Source organism: Mangifera indica, unplaced genomic scaffold (assembly GCF_011075055.1).
Source record: "Mangifera indica cultivar Alphonso unplaced genomic scaffold, CATAS_Mindica_2.1 Un_0074, whole genome shotgun sequence".
Lineage (NCBI taxonomy): Eukaryota > Viridiplantae > Streptophyta > Magnoliopsida > Sapindales > Anacardiaceae > Mangifera > Mangifera indica.
The window spans coordinates 17,575-39,498 of record NW_025401166.1 but is presented as its reverse complement, the minus strand read 5'-3'; the positions used below and the strand labels follow the sequence as shown (position 1 = coordinate 39,498).

The 21,924-nt window shown below is 32.4% G+C and overlaps 4 protein-coding genes across 4 annotated transcripts; 3 read left to right on the top strand and 1 right to left on the bottom strand.

Moving 5' to 3' along the window:
• Positions 1-502: 502 nt before the first annotated feature.
• On the bottom strand, positions 503-3,234 carry LOC123207383 (NADPH-dependent alkenal/one oxidoreductase, chloroplastic-like). Its single transcript, XM_044624771.1, has 4 exons — positions 2,812-3,234; positions 2,184-2,507; positions 1,330-1,489; positions 503-884 (listed from the first exon to the last, which is right to left on the bottom strand). Exons 1-4 carry the CDS (start codon positions 3,202-3,204, stop codon positions 619-621), a joined length of 1,143 nt encoding a protein of 380 aa, XP_044480706.1. The 5' UTR covers positions 3,205-3,234; the 3' UTR covers positions 503-618.
• A 426-nt stretch (positions 3,235-3,660) lies between these two features.
• Positions 3,661-6,469, top strand: LOC123207364 (uncharacterized protein At4g28440-like). Its single transcript, XM_044624747.1, has 3 exons — positions 3,661-3,813; positions 4,518-4,760; positions 5,886-6,469. The coding sequence occupies exons 2-3, from the start codon at positions 4,538-4,540 to the stop codon at positions 6,074-6,076; spliced, it is 414 nt and encodes a 137-aa protein (XP_044480682.1). The 5' UTR covers positions 3,661-3,813; positions 4,518-4,537; the 3' UTR covers positions 6,077-6,469.
• Positions 6,470-9,981: 3,512 nt separating this feature from the next.
• LOC123207371 (polygalacturonase 1 beta-like protein 3) lies at positions 9,982-12,316 on the top strand. Its single transcript, XM_044624757.1, has 2 exons — positions 9,982-10,168; positions 10,251-12,316. The coding sequence occupies exons 1-2, from the start codon at positions 10,094-10,096 to the stop codon at positions 12,075-12,077; spliced, it is 1,902 nt and encodes a 633-aa protein (XP_044480692.1). The 5' UTR covers positions 9,982-10,093; the 3' UTR covers positions 12,078-12,316.
• Positions 12,317-17,541: 5,225 nt separating this feature from the next.
• On the top strand, positions 17,542-19,004 carry LOC123207370 (transcription factor bHLH167-like). The gene is made up of 3 exons (XM_044624755.1): positions 17,542-17,701; positions 17,778-18,098; positions 18,702-19,004. The coding sequence occupies exons 1-3, from the start codon at positions 17,570-17,572 to the stop codon at positions 18,768-18,770; spliced, it is 522 nt and encodes a 173-aa protein (XP_044480690.1). The 5' UTR covers positions 17,542-17,569; the 3' UTR covers positions 18,771-19,004.
• The last annotated feature ends 2,920 nt before the right edge of the window (positions 19,005-21,924 follow it).

Below are 21,924 nucleotides of genomic sequence, written 5' to 3'. Positions count from 1 at the left end.
TTTCATTCAGGCGTAAAGAGGAAGAAGAATACTGTGGTATTGCAAAACTACCAACCAGGAAGTTCCAGGGGCACTGTTCCCAGAAGCCAAACTCGGTAAGATTTTGAGTTTATGTGAGACATGTACTGCACACTCCAGAATGCAAACAAAACATGAAGCCTTTCTGACTTCAGATTAGCAGAAAGCAAGTTTTACTATTGCTCATTTGTAAATGCAACAATCTGGAGCAAACCACATAATTCTAAACTTAGACAATTCTCCATGATTTCAGCTGAAGATGCTGCACATGGGAACATTGATTTAGGGGAACCATAGGCCTTTCACCACATAACTGATAGTTGATTCCTTGCTAATTTCCTAGAACATGAAGGTTAGAGTAATTTTACATCCCTCAACTGGAAAGTATGTGCATCCATTTGTTCTTCGAGGTTCTAAAATAGCATAGTCAATTACAAAAGGTAACTAGTAACTGTAAACTATTTCCCACAGTAAAGAAGGAAGATGATGAACACTGATGAACCTCATATATGTTGTACACTATCCTTACAGATTTCTACTCTTCGAATGAGGGATAATATACATTACAAAATGGCCGAGTTTTTTTTCTTATCTGACATTTTAAGGAATTGGGTATATAACCACCTTTCCAGTAGCTCTGTTCGTTTCAATGTAAGAGAAAGCCTCAATAACCTGGCTGAAAGGAAATGGCCCCTTGGGGTCTATTACAGGCTTTACCTTTCCACTCTCTAGAAATGCATTTAATTTTTTCAGAACAGCTCCATTTGAAGTAACTACAAATCTGAAGCCTGGAGGTGTTACAGCACCTGTTAGGGCCACCACAGCACCCCCTTCTTTCACTACCTTTACTGCTCGATCACATTGCCCTGTCATTTTTTAGAATAAAAGGAAAATATTCAATCAACTGTTGCAACAAGGAAACCTTAATATAATGATGAACAACAAAAGTAAATCTAATGCGGTATAACAGAGATTACAAATACATTTTGAGGACTGATTTAGGTTGATGTCTTTAAAATAAGATAATAGGTTAACTCTAGCAATGGGAACATCGTAACTGGTTCAACTATATTCACTTTATTCAATATTCAAAATCTTGAAATATGGTGGCATGACTTTCTTCATTCTTTGAGTACTTATAATCTTCGTTCTCATATTTGTTATATTGTTTACAGTTTCATGACCAAGCTAGTTAACAGAAAACCAGAGAGAACAAGGGGAAAACTCAAAACTCAAGTACTTTGAGAATCTCTTGCCAATAGAAGTAAAGCTGTTGCCCACCAACAAGAAGCAATTTGTGAAAATTCTTACCAATAGCATCATAGACGACATCAAACTTTTCTGGCAAATCTTCAATATTTTCTTTGGTGTAGTCAATAGCCAAATCAGTACCCAAGCTCTTCAAAAGTTCCAAGTTTCTGGTTCCTGAAGTTGCGGCAACTTTTGAAGCACCAAATACTTGTTTTGCTAGCTGGACAATCAGAAAAAATATTATAAGTTGAATAAGGTATATAAAAAGTATAGGATATATGTTTCCATATTGCATTCAAAAATTTTGATAACTAAATGCTTCACTGCTCATTTAAAGTAGGCAAAACCAATTAAATTTACTGCCCCAGTTTACTAATTGTTTCATCATCATTTACATATACAATAAGTCAATCTTTCATTAAAATCTGAGGTACAATTGGATGTGGAATATCACAATAAGCTACTCCCATCCATTAGGTTTACATGAAAGACTTAAGACATCACAATTGTTATGCTTTCAAACTCTAACTAGGAGAAAGTTAACCCAGAATGTGTTAAGGGAAGCCAGATTCAGGTGAAGATGAAAAGAATCAAAACTTTTGATAACTACCAGAGATGGAGGAATGTTGTTAGATGAACTTAACAAAGTGAAACCGAACCCATCTGAGAAATTAATATGTAGCATAAATAGCAATGAACATGAAGGAATAAAATGGTGAGGATATCATATGTAAAATGAGTGAGACTCTTCAATCCTGTATCTAGAGCAAATGGGTGTTGACAGAAGACATCATCTAACTACAAAGAAATTATCCGATATTACTGATGTAAATGAGTTACTTGTCATCAGTCAGGAAATTTTTTTTTGATAGTTTCAATTGTAATCACATAGCATTAGCCAACATATATTTTACCTGAATCACCAAGCTTCCAACACCACCAGAACCATTCAAAACAAGAATAGATTTACCAGCAGAGAACCCAGTTCTTTCTAGACCCTCATAGGCCGTCTCAATAGCAAGAGGAAGGCCAGCAGCCTGAACAAAATCCAAATTTTTTGGTTTCAGTGCCAATAACTTTTCTTCAACTGCGGTGTACTCGGCTAAGGAGCCAAATTGTTTCGGCCCTTCCAGTGCCTTCTCATTTATGTCCCCATATACCTCATCTCCCTCCTTAAATTCCTTCACTTGACTGCCAACCTTGACCACCACACCAGCTACATCATACCCTGGAACAGTCTATAAAGAAACCAAGTTAAAGAAGAACCGCATTAGCAAACAAAATAGCAATATACCCTTGAATGCATATTATACTTGTTTATCAACTTAACATCTATTTTAATATCAGTTATCAAAGATACTAGAATATCTGTCACAACATAATGTTATAGCACCAGTTACTCAACAAGCATTTAACATGACAGGATAAAGCTCTAGATTGCTACAACATAACAAATGAAAAATACCAAATTCTCAAGCTCTATATTGCTATGACTGTCTCTAATTACTTCAAATACGCATTACAGAAGAAATATTAACACACCGGGAGGGGAGAATCGGTGGCCTTGAACTTGCCCTGTCTTCGCTTAGCATCAACAGGATTAAGAGCCGCAGCAACAACCTTGATCAACACCTGATCTTCCTTCACTTGAGGCACAGAAACTTTCTCATCAAATTTCAATACATCGACTCCTCCATATTCTCCATACACCCACGCTTTCATTTCACTGGGTACACTACTCACCTTGGTGGCCTCAGTGGATGCAGGAGCAGCTTGTGAATTTGCTCTAACTCTTAGAGGAAGGTAAGACGATGACGCTCCGTTAACGTTGACAACGTTTTTCCTTCTATTTTCCCGGAAGGCGAGGGAGAACCTCTGAGAAAATGAGTGGAAGCTTGTGAATTTAGAAGGTGCTGATGCTAGTATGGTTTCCATTGGTTCTAACAGTTGTGCCTGTAGCAGCTTATCTCTTATGCTATCTTCGTCTTGCCTTTCAACTTCATATTTTCTAGCGCCACGTGTCACACAAATATCAGTTATCGAAACGCAGCGTTTGATAGTCTGTGTCAGTGTCAGTGTCACCTTTGAAGCAGCAGCCACGTGTTCGACTAGAATGAAAACTTATCTTTTATTCAATTTATTTGATTGGATTTTAAACCGGTTCAGCTCCAAACCCGATTTCCAATTCAGTTAAAGAAAAAGGGGACCGGTTCGGTTATCCGTTTTGAACACCCTAGACCCGCTGGGATTGGTTCATAGAAAATGTCAACAGTTTCATTACTCTTGAGTCACTTTAAGAGAACCAGTAGCACGTGTTCGAATAGCATGCAAACTTATCTCTTACCCGAGCAATTTTCAGGCGAAACGCACGTGTACAGAGTAGATTAATTTAATAAATTCAAGATCGACGGTCTATATTGAATACAATCTGTCTCCATCAACACCCTACTGACAGGTGACGGCTACGTTTCTCAATCAATAAAGTCTCACTCACTCACCCTCTCCACATTCAATTTTCAAGCCGTCTCTTCTCTGCAAAGAAAGGTTTTTTCAAACCCTAGTTTTTCGATCTCATTCGCAGCTTTTTTTTTTTTTAATTTTCTATTCTTGTTTTGTGCTAGTTGCTTATTATTTTTGTTAGAAATTTGAATGGAGTTTATATACAACATATGTGTGAGAGTGTTTATGTATCATTCTTTCTTCTGATCTGTTTATATGGAGTTTATATACAACATATGGAACGAAATTTAGGGATTTTTATGTCTTTTAATAGATGGTGATCTACAATGTCTACGTTGACTTAAAATAATTACGAGATTTACACAATCCCTATGTTCGATCCATGAATATATGTTTTCATTCATGCTTTTTTTGGATAAGTTAATTTTAAGACGACCTTCTTGGAATTTCTGTTTTGATGAGAGAATGTGAGTTTGAGAAAGTAAAGAAATTGAAAAAAGTTGCAAAGCCTATATAGGATTTTGTTTTCCACAATAACCAAGTGTCCGAAGTACGAGTTTTGTTTACTGTTTTAAGGAACTTTTGAGATATTTATTGGAAGGATTTTGAGATTTACACTTTCCCTATTTTTTGTATTTGTCTAAATTTGTGTTATTTATTTCTGAAGTTTTGTGTCCCATTGATTGGATGGAAGATAGTGTAGCCGTTTAGGTCCCTCTGACTTGTGTTATTTGTTGGTTCATCTTCTTGAATTTGTTTTTTAGTTACTAATTCTTTTTATTTGACAGGTTTCATAGCTTCATTAAACATGGCTGAATCAAAACCAGGATTGAGGAAACCAGTTTTCACTAAGGTTGAGCAACTTCGTCCAGGCACTAGTGGGCACACTCTCACTGTTAAGGTTGTTAGTACCAAGATGGTATTGCAGAAGGGTCGTGCTGATGGTCCGCAAGTACGTCAGATGAGAATTGCTGAATGCCTGGTTGGAGATGAGACTGCGATGGTTATCTTCACTGCTAGAAATGATCAAGGTATGTATCTCCTATACTTGTGTGGGTATGTATAGATTAATGGGATAATTCTAGTTAAGTTCATATGCACAAATTGTGAAGCTTTTAGACCAATTGAACTTCAGCATTTGAGAACACATTTGACTTGAAAACTAATTTGCAATGTGAATAACTCATGTGACATGTAATCTTGACCATTTGACTAATATTAATATTACGGGGGACAATCAATAGTTACTTTTTTTATTTTAGTTAATAGCTCTGTGTATTATTTTGCAATTGCTATTTTTTGCTGTTTCATGAATTGTATTTCAACTTGGGAGCTTACATTTCTGCTTATCATGCTTGTGCGTTGAATATAAGATTTCCTCAGAACTTTGGAGTTGATTTGCTACCCTATAGTGCAAATAGGATATTATGTGTTTGGTCATGTGAGAACTTTATAATCTTCTTACAAGTGCATCCAGTTGATTGGATGGTGCTTCTTATCTTAGTATTGCTAAAATGAGGACTGAGGACTGGGAAAAGGAATAATGGTATGCTAGTACGACCATTGAATATATGATGTCCTTGGAAATCTGAAGTTGATTTGCTACTTATCAGCACAGATAGGATATTATGTAATGACAAAAGAAAACTATAGTCAAATCCATTGATCATGTCAGAACTTTATAATATTTTTAAAAGTGCATCCAGTCGGATTGGATATTGCAGCTTTTCTTAGGGTTGCTAAAATTAAGAATGAGAGAAGGAATAATGCTATACCAGTACAACCATTGAACAGGATAACCACACAATTTAACAGTCATATAAATGAGGTTCATGAATCTTGTTGATATGAACAATAGTGTTAATGACTTGTGTTTTGAACTTCCCTTGAGTCATACTAGGTACTCTGTCCAAGAGTGATTTTAAGTTAAATGCATTTTGCAAGATGCAAATGGTTGAAACATCTGAAGTTGTCTGGTCCGTGTTTTGAAGTGTTAACTGTGCCTATTTATGATTTTAAAACTTGATACTAGATGTAGTTAATATTTATGCATCTTGCTTTCATTATGTTGTGAAAGTAGCCACCAAAACTATGGTATTTGTTGTGGACTCCTTAATATCTGTTAAATCTTATAAATGTTGTTCATTGTTGGTTAGTGGACTTGATGAAAGAGGGTAGTACTGTAGTACTGCGCAATGCAAAAATTGACATGTTTAAAGGGTCAATGAGGCTTGCTGTGGACAAGTGGGGTCGGGTTGAAGTTACTGAACCTGCTAGTTTCACTGTAAAGGAAGATAACAACCTCTCACTGATTGAATATGAACTTGTGAATGTTGTAGAAGAGTGACTTTTTGGAGAGCGATCACTTACTACCTTGTGACCAAAGAATAAATAACACTGGCGTATCATAGTACTGTTGTCTATATGGCATCTCATGTCCAAAACGCTTTACTGTTAGGAAGAAGAAATCTGGAAGCTGGTAGTACCCAAGTTGCTTTCTAACTTTGCAGCAGATCCAGTTGAACCTTTTGGTTGGATCTCCAAACAGGTGGTGATGGCTGTAAGTTGATGAGTTAAAGCAGCTTTCAGAACTGGTTTTGGCTTGTTTATGACCTATTTATTTTTGGAAGTTAGACTGAGTTTCAGTATTGCTTCATGCTTGAAGAGATTTTATATCATGAAATGTATGTTTCTGTACTTTATATAATTAAGTGTGGTCTGGGCCTGCTTAAGTTATCTATTTTTATGGTCTACTTATCTCTCCATTACTGTTATGCATATAGTACTGGAAATCGAAGATCAGGTGAAATGGGAATCCAAATAATTCATGACAGAATCATTTTAATATGCCCAATTAATTTAGATGTAAAAGCTACAAATATGTGTTTTGAAAATGTGGTCGAGGTCATATACCACAGCTAATTCATGCATTTGCTGTAGATGCTAGTATAGGATCTAGAAGACAGAGAACAGGCTTAGATAAATAGATGTTCTGAAATCAAGTGATCAAGTTAATTTCAATGGCATAACAAGTTCCAAGGCAAATTAATGTCTTTGAAAAAGATTTTAACCTATTTTTTTTATTAATAAAATTTGTTCTATTATCACTTAAACTATCTATTTTATGTCCACTTTTTTGTGAAGAGGCTTTCACTTTGAATCATTTCTATTGAACTGATTAAAGATTTCTGATAAATATTGGATTCAAATTTTGATATGGAATCTGTCAGTACCCGCCCAATATTCAATTACACTTGTCATTTTTTGCTCCCTTGAAGACTGTCGTTTATAATCACAAAAATTCTTTGAGTCTTTCCAGCCCCCCAAAACAACTGCAAAGCTGATGTTTCTCTTATCTATCAAATCAAATTTGCCGGCTGCACACACATCAATAAAGGCCTAGAACAAATATCCATAATGCCCTAATAAAAAAAAAATTGATTAAAATAACCTAAAAAGTTTGGCCATTCCAATTCAAAGTTCCTGGCACCTACACTAAAACATCATCATGAAAATTTTCTGCACCTGATTTTGCTTTTGTATTGAAGGCTAAAGCCGCATTGGTGATGGGCAGTCACAAAACTCCAGATATTTGCTTTATAACTAGTAACCGAAACCTGGAAAGAAGGAATCAAAGTACACAAAAGGGTGGGCTCCTCCCCTTTCTGTCTGTCATACACGTGCCTTCCTTTGACAAATGACATCAGCTCACTGCGATACTCTGCAGAAAACCCAAGTGTAATAAAAATATTTCTATTTTTTATGTGGGAACAATTCCTGGAGTTTGTAGAATTTTTCTAAAATTTTATCTTAATTAATTTTTTTTTTTTAACTTAATTACCACCTTTGCAAAAAATGGCTGTGCAAATGTGGAAGCACATGATCATAGGAAACCACTTGAAGTTTGAAATCAATAGCTATCTACCGCGTTTTGTTCCAGAAAATTTACATAAAAAAAATCCTGTAACATTGAGACTCTTATGTTGAAAATACACATGATTAAGCTCAGCATCCTGCTGCAAATTCGCATTTAACCTATGTTTATCATCAATCACCATCGATTATCAATTAGTTTAAGTAACAAATTAACTTTATAATGATGTCATTAGGGTGCCTTGTAATGGTTGGGGACTAAAACAAGTTGCTTCTTTTTGCTGCACATTCTAGAAAGATTCTGGATGTGATCAGAATTGAACAGAGTTTGCACAGAGAAATAAAAACCCGATTTGGGATTTTGATCTTATCAGAACAAGATGCATCTTTTGTTAAGTCGGTTCTCAAACTTATCAAAAAATTGGGCATGCGGTTTACTTAATATTGCATTATTCTTCACATGGTTTACAGACATGAAAGATGGTCGAATGGCTTAAAAAAAGCATGAATCAGCAATGGCAATTTATGTAAGGATATTATTCTCCATTCAAACTATATTGAGAATCAAGAACCATATCTCTCCTTTTTTGGAAATCATCAGAGTCGGTGATGGAAGAACGGAAGACAATGATAGAAAGAGAGGCGAAAATGGGTTAGGCAGCATATCAACCACCACAGCGCAATAGCATGTTATTATTAGGAGCAATCCTGGAATTCACATCTGAAGTTGGCTGGTTGCATGAATTTGTAGATCTATGTAAATTAGATACCAGAAAATAGAAAAATCTTCATATTCTACAGTTGGATAATACGCGGGAAAGCACAAATGAATGGCACACGATAATTATCATGCATTTATCGCATTCACTCCAAAATTGTTCACTGATTGAGACAATTTTTTATTTCTTAGTTTCTATGACAGGACCTTCACGTGATGCAGGAGTAAACCTATCTTAATTTGGTGCATTAATTATACCTCTTGTGTTTATCCAATCTTTTGTCACCCATTTAAGTATATAATTTAGAGTTTTAAATAAGGTGGATTAAGGTAGCAATAATATATAATTTAGAGCTTTAAACAAGATAAACTAAGATAACCACAATTTGGAATTTGAATTGACTTCAAAAAAATAGATTAAAACAAGATTTTTAACGTGTTTTAATACGATGGTCAAAATGTTTACTTCCACAATATAGTTGTTAATTGGTGTATATTTTATAAATGATTAATACAATGAACAATACGAGTTTGAGTGTTAGAATGCTAACACTCGACTCTAGATTTTTTTCTCTAATTATTATCTCTTGATCTTCGTTCCTTGAATAGTCTTTTATATTTATAGAGTTGATGAGGAGAAGTTACATTCAATTTAAGATAATTAGAGAATTCATAATTATTCAAATAAGATTTTAAAGATTTATCTTTATTTTAGCTAAATTAAAAGGCATTTCTACAATATTGAAAATATTTCGAATGGGAAGGTGCAAATTAGCTTCTTATTGTTGTTACTAATGAGGATATCTAGAAGATTTTGAACAAATTCTTTGCTAAAAAGAAGTTTTCTTATATTAGAAAATCTATCTATAATCAGTTCTAGACAGATGTTTGACATGGATGAGCTAAAGCGTTACCTAGTCATTGGTTTTGATAATTCATAGCTTTGAAGAAGTACTTCTCATGTTAAATTCTACATGTGGGGGAGAATCATATAATATAGGGCTTTCAATTTTTACGGGGAAGTTGTGAGCTAACAAAGGGTGGGTTCAGGGCACGGGGAATGGGGAATGGGGATATCCAAACTAGAGTGGCGATACATGGCATGGCATGGCTGAGCACAACAAAGAACAGGCTTTGTTATATGACCTATAACTACAGCATTCGGATCACCCGGGAAGGCCTAAGGGGACGAAGGTCCTTGGAAATTAGCAACCCTGTGTTGATATAATAATTAATATACATTACATTAGTCTTCATAAACATCAATCAAGAATTTATTTTTGGAATGAAATTAAATTATAAATAATACCAAAAAAAGAGTAGTGGAGTTGTAAGATTTTGAAAAGAGAGAGAGGACTAACCAAACCAAAGTTGAATGCAATGCAGGAAAAGGATCTACTAATTAATTCATCTATAATTATTCCTAAACTCGTAACTCTCCTCTGCATGACATGGCTGTCAATCAAAACCAAAGAAAGACATGCCAAATTGCCAATTCTCCTTTTATCCCTCTTCAAACAATGACTCAAATCGCAGAAATAAATACCATAAATAAATGTATCATTCGAATACTTGACTAAACTTGGGGTTTCATCAGATAATTGATTCATACTCGAAAACAAATTTTGATTCAGGCTTTGGCGTTGCCAGCAAGCCTCATTAATCACCTTTAACACAAACTCATTCGCTCTCCCTCTCGTCTATAAATACTTGTATGTAGCCACAGACAAGCTCGCCAACATTCTCTCGGTGTTTAAATTAATAATATAAATAATGCTTAAACAAAAACAACTTAATCTCTTCTTCTTCTCTCCTGCTCTCTTCCTCCTCCTCCTCCTCTTCTTCAATGTAAGCTACTTATACTTAATCTTCCCATTTTTCTTCTCTTTTTTAATAATGGATTCTTACTTTGATTTCTTTCGCAATGCAGGTAAATTTCTCGGCTACTTCCAGTGAAATTATTGCCAAACAAAATCCTTTCACACCGAAAGCTTATCTGCTTAGATACTGGGACAAAGAGATCCACACCAATTTACCAAAATCTACCTTTCTTCTCTCTAAGGCTTCTCCTTTAAATGCTGTCGACTCCTCTCATTTTGCCAAACTAGCTGCTCACAACACTCTCTCTTCCGTCCTTCCGTCCTTTTGCTCTGCCGCTAAACTCTTCTGTTTCCCCGATTTATCTCCCAGTCTCGAGAAGCATGACACTGGCGCCAACTTTGCTGTTTATTCCGACAAGAACTTTACCAATTACGGTACCCTTCGTCCCGGTGGAGTTGACTCCTTTAAGAACTACTCCGATGGCGAGAATCTTCCGGTCGACTCGTTCCGTCGATACAGCCGAGATTCAACTGGTCATGAGGATCGATTTTCGGGTTATGCACGGGACGCCAATGTTGCAGACCAGAGCTTCAACACCTACGGAACCGGCGCCACCGGTAGCAGCGGTGATTTTAGCAGCTACGAAGGGGATGTCAATGTCCCTAATCTCCGATTCACTACTTACTCAGCCGATGCAGTCGGCCGGACGAATAAGTTCACCGCATACACCGACAACTCTAACGCAGGCAATCAGGACTTCACCGCTTATGGAAAGAAGTCCAGCGGATCCCCCAATGTATTTTCCAGTTACGGAAAAGGATCAAATGCAATGGGTTCGGGTTTTTCGGGTTACGGCGAGCGAGGCAATGGGGCTAATGACACTTTCATTTCTTACGGTGACGACGGCAATGTTCCGACCAATAGGTTTAACAATTATGGCGACGGCGGCAATGCCGCAGTGGAAAGTTTCTCCAGTTACAGAGACGAATCCAATGTCGGTGAGGATTCGTTTCAATCTTACGCCAAGAATTCAAATTCTGCAAAAGTCAAATTTTCGAATTATGGCAAGTCGTTTAATGAAGGTACAGACATCTTTAAAGGATATGGCAAGGGCGCTAAAGGCCAAGCGGTTGGATTCAAGACGTATGGAGTTAACAACACTTTCAAAGATTACGCCAAAACTGGTGTGACTTTTGCCGAGTACAACAATGGCAGCTCTTCAACTTCTCCTAAAATGGCAGTCACCAGTGGCAGTTTGGTAAATAGATGGGTGGAGCCAGGCAAATTCTTTAGAGAGTCCATGCTGAAGAAAGGGACTGTAATGCCAATGCCGGACATCAAAGATAAAATGCCCAAAAGGTCCTTTTTGCCCCGAACCATTGTTTCGAAATTACCATTTTCCAGTTCTAAAATCTCTCAATTGAAGCATATCTTCCACGCCACTTATAATTCCGCCATGGAGACGATAATTAAGGACGCTTTGAGCGAATGCGAGAGGGCTCCCAGCTCCGGCGAGACCAAGCGATGTGTGGGTTCGGTTGAGGACATGATCGACTTCGCAACCTCAATCTTAGGCCGCAACTTGGTGGTCCGAACGACGGAGAACTTGAATGGATCGAAGAAGAAGATAATGATAGGATCAGTCAAAGGAATCAACGGTGGTAAAATTACTAAATCAGTGTCTTGTCACCAGAGTTTGTTCCCTTATTTGCTTTATTACTGCCACTCTGTTCCTAAAGTTCGGGTGTACGAAGCTGGCATCCTAGATCCCAACTCCAAGGCAAAGATCAACCAAGGCGTTGCCATCTGTCATTTGGATACGTCGGCGTGGAGCCCCACCCATGGAGCATTCTTAGCTCTGGGTTCGGGTCCGGGTCGAATTGAGGTTTGCCATTGGATTTTTGAGAACGATATGACTTGGACCACTGCTGATTAAAGTGGGTTATATTGTAGTCGTCTGGGCCATCTGGGTTCGAGCCGTTTGTTAAGATAAACTTAGCTGATGATGGCTCCTCCTCATTTGGCTCTTCTATTTCATGAAAATAGAGTTTGCTGATATGCAATTAAACTCCATTCAAACGCAACAATAACCAAGCAGCCAAAGGAGGACAGAGGGTGAATTGATTTGAATCTTAAATTCTTAAAGAAATAAACCGATGAACTAAAACTGAATTTGAAGTCAGTGGGCACAATACAAAGGCTGTGATATGTTAAAAAAAATTTATGTCAAAAAAAAGTAACAATAGATTTTGTCTGAATTATCACCGAACTTAAAACAAAATCAAAGTTGAAACAAATCTTAAAAACCAAAAGAAAGCAAGCCAAGCCTATCATTAGCGGAAAAAACAAAATGAAATTACGGATTCTGCCATTCTCACGGGATGTGTCATTTCCTTGAGGACGAAGATGGCATTGAATCATTCCAACTGTGCGTGTTCAAAAGACTGGTCCCCGGACGACTGTGAAAGTACGTTTCATAAGATACGACAAATACTTGGCGGCCATTCGTGTTAAAGAATTTATGGTTGTACATGCATTTCTATATCTCATCACTTTAATACAGACTACATAATTTGTTTATAATCATATTTATCAATATTTTATGATATGATATGATACAAATAAAAAATAATATATATTATAAGATATATCAAATTAATATAATATAATAGATGTATCATATAATATGAGATATATTACTAATATAAATTGATAAACTTTTAGAATAAAATAATGATTTAATATGAGTGTAAATGAAAAATTTTAAATTTTTAAAAATATTTGTGATATTTTTTAAAATAATGACATATCAATTAGTTTTTTTATTATTTTATTTTTTAAAAATTATAACATACGATACGATACTCAATATATAATATATAATATAGAAAATTAGAATTTTGATATACAATACAATATACGATTCAATTACTATACTTATAATTAAATATGTGTTATTGCATAGCAATATGTTGTATAATCTTGGGCTATTGATTAGATTAGCTGTATTGGAGCGTGTTTGTACAGTTTTAACCAACAGATTTATTCGGATATAACCAAGTATATACTATAATGACAAGTCTGCCCTCATTAGTATTTTTCCAATGCTATGTATATAATTTTATGTATAAATAATGAAGTATTACGAAGACCCATATTTTATTCTATTTTCTAACAGTAGTAGAAATTATGAAGGCCCAAATAATTGACTACAACGGGCCAATAAATGAAGAGGTGCATATAGTTTTAGAAGAAATGGGCCTCTTGTGTCGAGGCAGCCCATAGAAACAAACCATTTGTTTGAGGGCTTCAGTTGCTTGTCATCTCTTCCAGATTGCTCCCTGTCAGTATATGGGTTTATTTATTTATTTATTTAATTTATTACCATTTTGTTGAATTTTAATAATGCTCAGTTGTGTTAAAGAATTCTTTAAGCTTGAACAGGGAATGTTTGGTGGGTTTTCAAATATATTATATATAGAATTGTTCTGGTGAAAAACTCTTATAAAAAAATATATATATAAGATATAATGCAAGCACCTCCAATAAATAATACCCCACTTAAGTAATGAAAGATCACATGTTAAAATATTGACTGTCCATTCTGTCACATTTTTCACCATCAATCAGCCAGAGGAGAAGTAGACATGTCTCCACCTCATCTTATTGACTCTTCATCCCGGGGGTGTACATGGTTTAAAAATTGAAAACCATTTTTTAAGAATTTATTAATCTAAACTAAACGATTTTACAAATCAAATTAAATTATAATTTTTAAGTAGTTCGATCTGATTTTATAATTTAAACCATCTCATTTTAGTGATTATAGGTTTAATCATTATGTTTTAGATTTATCTATTCAATCAATATGATAGAATTCACTTTTACCAGAAAAGTGTATATGCATCTTCTTCCAAATTTATGTCTTTAATTGTTATGCTCATTCAATCGTCCATCTATTAACAAGTTTCAATTTTAACAAATCCCTATTTGTCGGAGTGATGCGCTTTGATCTCGACCTTTGGTGTAACCACAGCTCATTCTGAGTTATGGTCATAGCAAGTCCTTTTTAAGTAACGTGGTCAAATTAGCCATTAATTCAAATATCACAAATAAAATGTTGCATGATATAGAAAAAAAAAAAAACAATCATTGTCTCCCGGTCATTGGTAAATTAAATCGATTCAAAATGATTTTATGAATTAGCATATTATAATAATAATATTATTATTATTTATGCATAGCATGTAAAAAGTCTTGATGAGGCAATTGAATTAATCCCATTTAGTCAAAACGCATTTAATATGTTTGAAATGTTCTGCCTATTCACATTTGGAATTTTTCATTATCATGGGCCACCGCTTTCAATTGAAAAACGATATAATTCTCTAATTATTCCTCTAATTTATTTCATATTTTATGCAAATATATATATAATATTTATTATAATAATAAAAAATAAGACATTTATTTGATATATAAAATGCAAGAGTGATCCTAGAATGACGTATGCTTAGATTTAGGAAACAGAATTTCGCCCCAGTGGACACGACACGCCTTGGATTGGCTCTCAGTAAACTTCTTGAGCTCTTCATCAAACTAGTCTGGGAGGCTAAATTCCTATTTTATCCTTTTTTTTTTTAATTTGAGAAATTTTAATTTTTCATCTATTTATAAAAATTAATTATTAATTTATATTTCTAATAATATAAACAAATAACATCTAACTTTAAATTTTTTATTTATTTTTTCTTATTTTCATTTTACTTAAAACAAATTTAAAAGTCACTGTCATCAGTGATAATTATCTTCAAAATAGTCAATAACGTGAGTGTTATCAAAAATAATTAATTTTATTTTTATTTTTTTTATTTTAAATTAAAATTAATATAAATTAGACATAAAATATTATTTAGTTGAATTTTCTTTATCTTTTTAATAATTTATAAAAAATTTAAGAAATTTAATAGACATATTAAACAATATATTTTTGAAATGAAATTGTGCTTCATTTGGCCAAAAAGCACGATTATTTCACTTGCTTTTTATATATATAAAAAATACAAGTATTTAGAGTTTTGAAGAAATAATAATTAATGCACAGAAGCGCCCGTCCCATGAAACACATGACAAGATTTTTTGCATTATAAAATAATTAATGACACAAACATCTCTGATTTCTCAGGCCATGAATTTTTTTATAATTTTTATAATAAAATTCTTCGAGAAAAGGTTATTTTATTAGAATACTTCTTCGAGAAGACGTATACAGAAATTTACATTGATCGTTCCATAGAAAGAGGAGAAGAAATGGACCACAATACATCCCTTTCTAAATTTTTTCTTCTTTTAGCATGAAACGGTGAGTGTTAGCTGAAACTCACTCTTTTTATGCAAAACACCAAAACCTCCTCTTTGTTTTGAACAACAGCTAAACAACCCACCATTTTATTAACCATCTTGTGGCTCATGATTAATCAATTTTGTCTCAACATGACTATCCTTAGTCAATATTTATTCGGTCTAATCAATCTGATCTTTAGAACAACTCCAGTATCAACTGAATTCAGAACTTCAAATACCTGATAAAATTTGGAAAATTTACCGGTTTTTCTGAGTGAAAGCAAGACTCATCAAACTTCACACTAGCTTAAAAAAAAAAGGAAAAATTTACCTTCTGACTTAGACACTCAAACCCTTTATGGTTGATATTAATTATTGCCTACAATCACACATTTTTTAGTGTGAAAAATCAAACTTTTGATGATTGTATGGTCAGAGAAAGGGATGACATCCACACCCAAAGGTTTTTATTATCTTGTCATTTGTTTTTTTTTTTTTTTGTTTAATCAAAGAAAACATGGAAAGGTAAATTTTTTTATATATAATTTGATCATATAAATAATATATTATTATGTAATTTAATAATTTTAAATTAAATATAAAATAATATTTAATTACGTAATAATATATTATTTATATAAAAGAAAGAAAAGTTTGTATATTTAATATTGCTAGTATGATAAAGGCAAATGGGCTTGTGTTTAACAAAATTAACTCCAACTATTTTATGCAACAATCTGTCTGCTATTTTGCAAAAATTATTCGAAAAGAAATCTGACTTGTGGCTTGTTTGTCAAGGGAAACATCCAAATAAACCTAGTAAAAACATGTGTGATATGCTTCCCATGAAAGAACTTAAACCAGAAGGATCATTCAGACACGGAACTTATAATAACATATTTATTTTGTTTTAACATTTTGGTATAAAATATCTGAAAACAGTTGCCACGTTAGGGTGTTTTTCTCGGTTCTGGTCCCAGCGAGCACTGGTTAAGCGTGCTGTCGCCAATCTTTTATATTGACTCTTGACTTGCAATTGGCATGAAGTTGGATAGTGGTCAGTGTCAAGGACCCAACTAATTCATTTGAATCTCTCTTTCTCTCTCTCATTTTCGGTTTAAAACCGAGGCCCATATGTCTGCTATCCATTGTCACCACAGAATATTTCAGTGGTTTAACATTTATCAAATCAAAAGTTTTATTATGATAATTTTGATCTAATGAATTTAGAGATTATAAATTTTTTCGATTTTTACAAAGAAAAAATTTTCTGATAAAAATAAAAATAAAAACAAAAAAAATCTCTTTAATAAAAAATGAGTCAAAGATAAAGATATATTTGTCTTATCCGATCTTTTCTTATTACCATTCTTAATATTCTCTCATTATTATTTTTCCATATAGTAGAGTATTTAATATTTTGGGGGGTAGTTATCAGGTTTCCATTTATGTATAATTTATTTATTATCATTCCCACTATTTTTCACTATTTAAAAGCGAGGAACGAGGTCAGGTGATGATAATAATACTTTATTTGCGAGGTTTTCTGGAATTTGAACTAGAAAACATCATAAATTTCTAGCTTTTTTGTTGATTAATAAAATTTTCTGTCTTTAACTTTCGTTCTTTGGATGTAAATCTTTGTCAAATCACTCACAGTTTGTTATGCATGCATTTGCATCATAACAGGATCCCTGTAAATTCTGGAGAGAAAATAATGTTAAACTTACCCTTATATATATACTGTTTGTTTCCATCTGAACATAAAGGAGAAGACTTTGTGTTTGTGTATGGAGTCAGGGATTGTTCATGTTGGTAGTTATAGTATAGTCTATGCTAAAATCATGTAGCACATGAGCACAATGGTAGCTAACTTCTTTCAAAGGAAATTCTCTCTCTCTTGCAGTAATTATCACAGTAACCTGTCTTTATCAATGATTCTAAAATATCTATGAAGAATTTATTTCTCTGGGTATAACTAGTCGAGGAGCTGGTATATATTTATTCGTTTCGACGTGGCTCATTTGCGTCCTTGTTTGTGTGTGTGAATCGCTTGGCAGAGAAAGCTTGAAAAGAGTAATATATATGGAACGGGGCAATGGAAATGGATCAGGGGCATCTAGACTTCAGCGAAACATGAAGGAAAGAGTCAGAAGAAAGCATATGAAGGAGCTTCTCTCCGAGCTTGCTTTCTTGACTCCTCTACAATCCTCTAAGGTGTGTATCCTTAATTAATTTCTAGTTTCTTTACTTTCCCATGAAGTTATGAAGATATCTGTGTTTTGTATTTTAGGTTTCAGCAACTGAGTTGTTAGAGAACGCCACCAATCATATAAAGCAACTGCAAGAAAGACTTGAGGAGCGAAGGCGCCGAAGAGCATTACTACTGAAAGAGATTAGTGGTGATGAAAATAAGAAGGCAAGCGGATCAAGAATACCTGTGCTCAACATAAGTTGTTCAGATTCTAGTTTGGAAATAAATCTGATATGTGGGTTGGAGAAGAACTTCATGTTGCATGACATTATCAGTATTCTTCAGCAAGAAGGAGCCGAAGTCATCAGCTCTACTCAGTATAATACAGGCGATAGAGTCATATACGTAGTTAAATCCCAGGTATATATATTCATCTCTTTCTTTACCAGCTTTTTAAATGTCATGCATATCTCCTTCAACTCATTTTTTTTTTCATAAGATTATAAAGTGAAGAGTTGTCATTACTAGCTAATTTTGCTTCCTAGTGCTTTGTTTTATCTCTGTAACTTTAAATAATTTACATAATAATGATTGAAAGACCATAAAACTAAGAGAGATTTCTGTATGATACCTCTATTTTCATTAAAGAATGATTTAGGTTACAAGATCAAAAAATGATAGACTGTCTGCAGTTGTTAACATAAAATATCAAATTTCACCTACTACAAACGTCGAATCTTCACACAAAATCAGCCTTCCATAACTGGAAAAGTGATATGAAAAAACCAGTCTTGACTGTGAGATAGAGAAGGAGAAGAAAAATGAAAACGAAAGACCGAGATGTGTCTTGTCTGAAGAAGACAAGTCTGGTAGGGTTTACTCAATAACCCAATCTAAAATATCTTCAGTAGCAAAACGTTGCGTTTTGTCAAATGCACCGTTTACCAGAAAGGAAAATGAGTTACCATGAAAGTATATTCATGTAAGTTTCAATGCTTTGTCTATATATCTCCATATTTTCAGGCCATCAGTCCAAGGATTGGAGTGGAAACTACAAGAATTCGTCAGAGAATAAAGGATCTATGTTTCTGATATGTATCAGGCCAGAAGTTGTGGAACAAAAAGTCTTAAAGAAGATGAACCCTGCCGCTCCTTGGTGTTCTGTAATCTAAATAATCAGTTGTAAAGTGATATTACTAGGTGCCTGTTGATAAATAAACTTGGTTTTAATTTAGAATAAATGTATGTTGTGTGAGTTCGCGGATGATGCGTTCAACTATGTAGAACATGCACAAGAAGTTGAAGTATTTCAGACCTTTCATGGCATCTTCTTCTTCGGCTTAGCAATCCTTTCATAACAGCACAGTGCTTCTTCTTCTGCTTATTATAACCATAGTAATATTAATTATTTTTATATTCTTACTTAAAACATTAATTTACGTAGGAATAGTTAGTTTAACTTATTTACAGCTTATACCTAGATTTAAATACATAAATAAATAACTTTCTAACATGATAATTTATATCATTCGATCATATGAGTTCGGGTTTTGAGTCTAAAACCTTCAATCACAACATGATTTAAAATAGAATTATATTAAAATTTTTCAGCTTTAATCAGACCTAAAAATTTTTGCATTAATGTAAATTATTCTAATTATGTGACAGGTCATATGGTTTAAAAACACAACATGATTGTTACATATCTTTAGTTTATAAAATATCCCTAAAATTATCAAATAAAAAAAAATTATTTTATATATGGTAAAAGAAAAATGTTTTAAATATAATATATTTATGAAATTGAAATTCTTTAAAATTAAGTTAAGAAAATGTTTACAATGTAGTTATATTTACCAAAAAATATGATTAATATATACCATACGAATCAATATTTTTGTATGAAAATATGATTTATGACAAAATATTATCTATTTCTTGAGTCTTAACTACTCTTTTCCTTTTTTCAAAATTTATTTTCAATAATGGTTGTTTATATTTTTGTATTTCTTTTAATTATATTTATAAAATATATTGATGAAATTTATTACTAATATGATTTATTTATTTAAAATTCATTTTGAGGAATGCATTTGAACAGTGTTACATGTACATAATTTTGAATACTTAACTGTATGTTCAAATGATGTGTTATTACATGATTAAATATAATTTATCTTTAATTTAAAATCATTCAATCCGATGAAGACACATTATTTGAATATCTAATTGAATACTTAAACTGAATAAACATAGTTTTATTATAAAATAATGTTATACATATACACTTTTGAATATATAGATGATTTGTTATCAAATAATTAAATATTATTTTATCTTTAATTTAAAATAATTTAATTATAGGATGACTCATTATTTGTATGCTTAAAAATATGTCTACATAGTTTTATTATTTATTGTGTAGATATTGTTCTTTTCTCTTTCCAAATGTCTTTTTAGGTAATTTTGCTGTTAACTATCAAAATTATACGATACACAATATATTATACGATACAGATGAAAAATGATACGTATAATAAGATGTATTATAATTAATACGATACAGTTGATGTATTATAATTGTTTACGTTAACTGGTTTTCACTAGATATATAAATCATGTCATGTTAATGGATTAAAATAATTTCATTTTACATTAGAAAGATATTGCCTTAATGAACTATTTTAATCTTTTCAATATAGATTACCTTTATGATCTTTGAACCAAAAATCCTTAAAATATCATTACTAATTAACACTTAGGTCTCTTTTAATATTATTATTACTTCTAAATTTTATTAGTGAAGCTAGTTTACCCACCCAAAAAGATAAAGCTAACTATATTGTATACTTATAATGAAGCACTAAAACTTTGAATCACAATATCACACAATGTTACAGTTTTCTTTTTTAACAATATAATTATTATGAATTAGTTTTTTTAAAAATATTAAATCCGTTAAATGGGTCATTTTATATATAATCGGGTTAAATAGATTTAGGTTAATGTGTTAACCCATTTAATTAAACAGGTTATCATGTGTTTAATCGGATCTAACGTTTTTTTTTTTGGATTGTAAATTATCTTTTCAAGCATCAACCCTAATTTGCATAACTTCGTATTGTATCTTATAAATGAGTCGAATAAAAAATTGCCAACCCTATATGTATATATATATATATATATATATATATATATATATATATATATATATATATATATATATATATATATTTTTTTTTTTGAAATTGGTTCCTCTGATATTAGTAGAACAACAAAATTTTTACATAATTATATAATTTTATTCCTTGCTTGATTAAAAAAGACGTTATTGATGTAATTTTCTAAGCTTGTAAAATAATAATAATAAGAGAAGAACCATGTGAAATGGAGACAGATGAGATTAAAAAGTGTTATAGAAATAGATAAATAAATTAAATAATATTAATAATTATATAGCAATAATTATTAATACAGTTATTGTCTTGAGACACTGGCATCGCTATGTTGCTATTATATTCAATAACTTGTAATCATATTTAATAGAAAAATATATGACAGAAAAAAGAATAAAATAAAATAAAATAAAATACAAATGTATAAATATGACCCCTAGTATTCTAAATTTTTTTCAACGAACCGGAATATTTCTAGCATCACTCAACGAGGAAAACTGATTGAATTTGCTCTTCCGTCAATGTGGAAACAAATATTCTTAAACCCGTGAAATTATGGCATGTGTATTCAAATCAACGTGACGGAGATGTTTTGCATGGTGCATTAATATACGAAATTTTGTCCAATCAACTTACGTCTCTGTGGGCTTGTTTTTTAAAACCGTGTATCGTATTTTATATTGAAGACCGTTTTATATTATACCATAAAATTTTTTAAAAATAAAATAATAAAAAATATAATTAATATATTATTATTTTAAAAAAGATCAAAAAAAAAAATATATACACTTTTATTATATCATTATTTTTACTAAAAAATATATTGATAATATATATGTATTATAAAATATATATTATATTATATAATATATCTATCATATCATATTAATTATTATATATTTTATATTATATATATTATTTTTATTATCTTATATATTATAAGATATTACTTTGAATTCGCCTACCAATGCCACCATTTGTTGGAATCATTATTACGTGCAATGAAAAGCCTGATGAGATTTTTCATCGGTATTATATCTATTTAAACAACAATGAAAGTCATTGTTAGC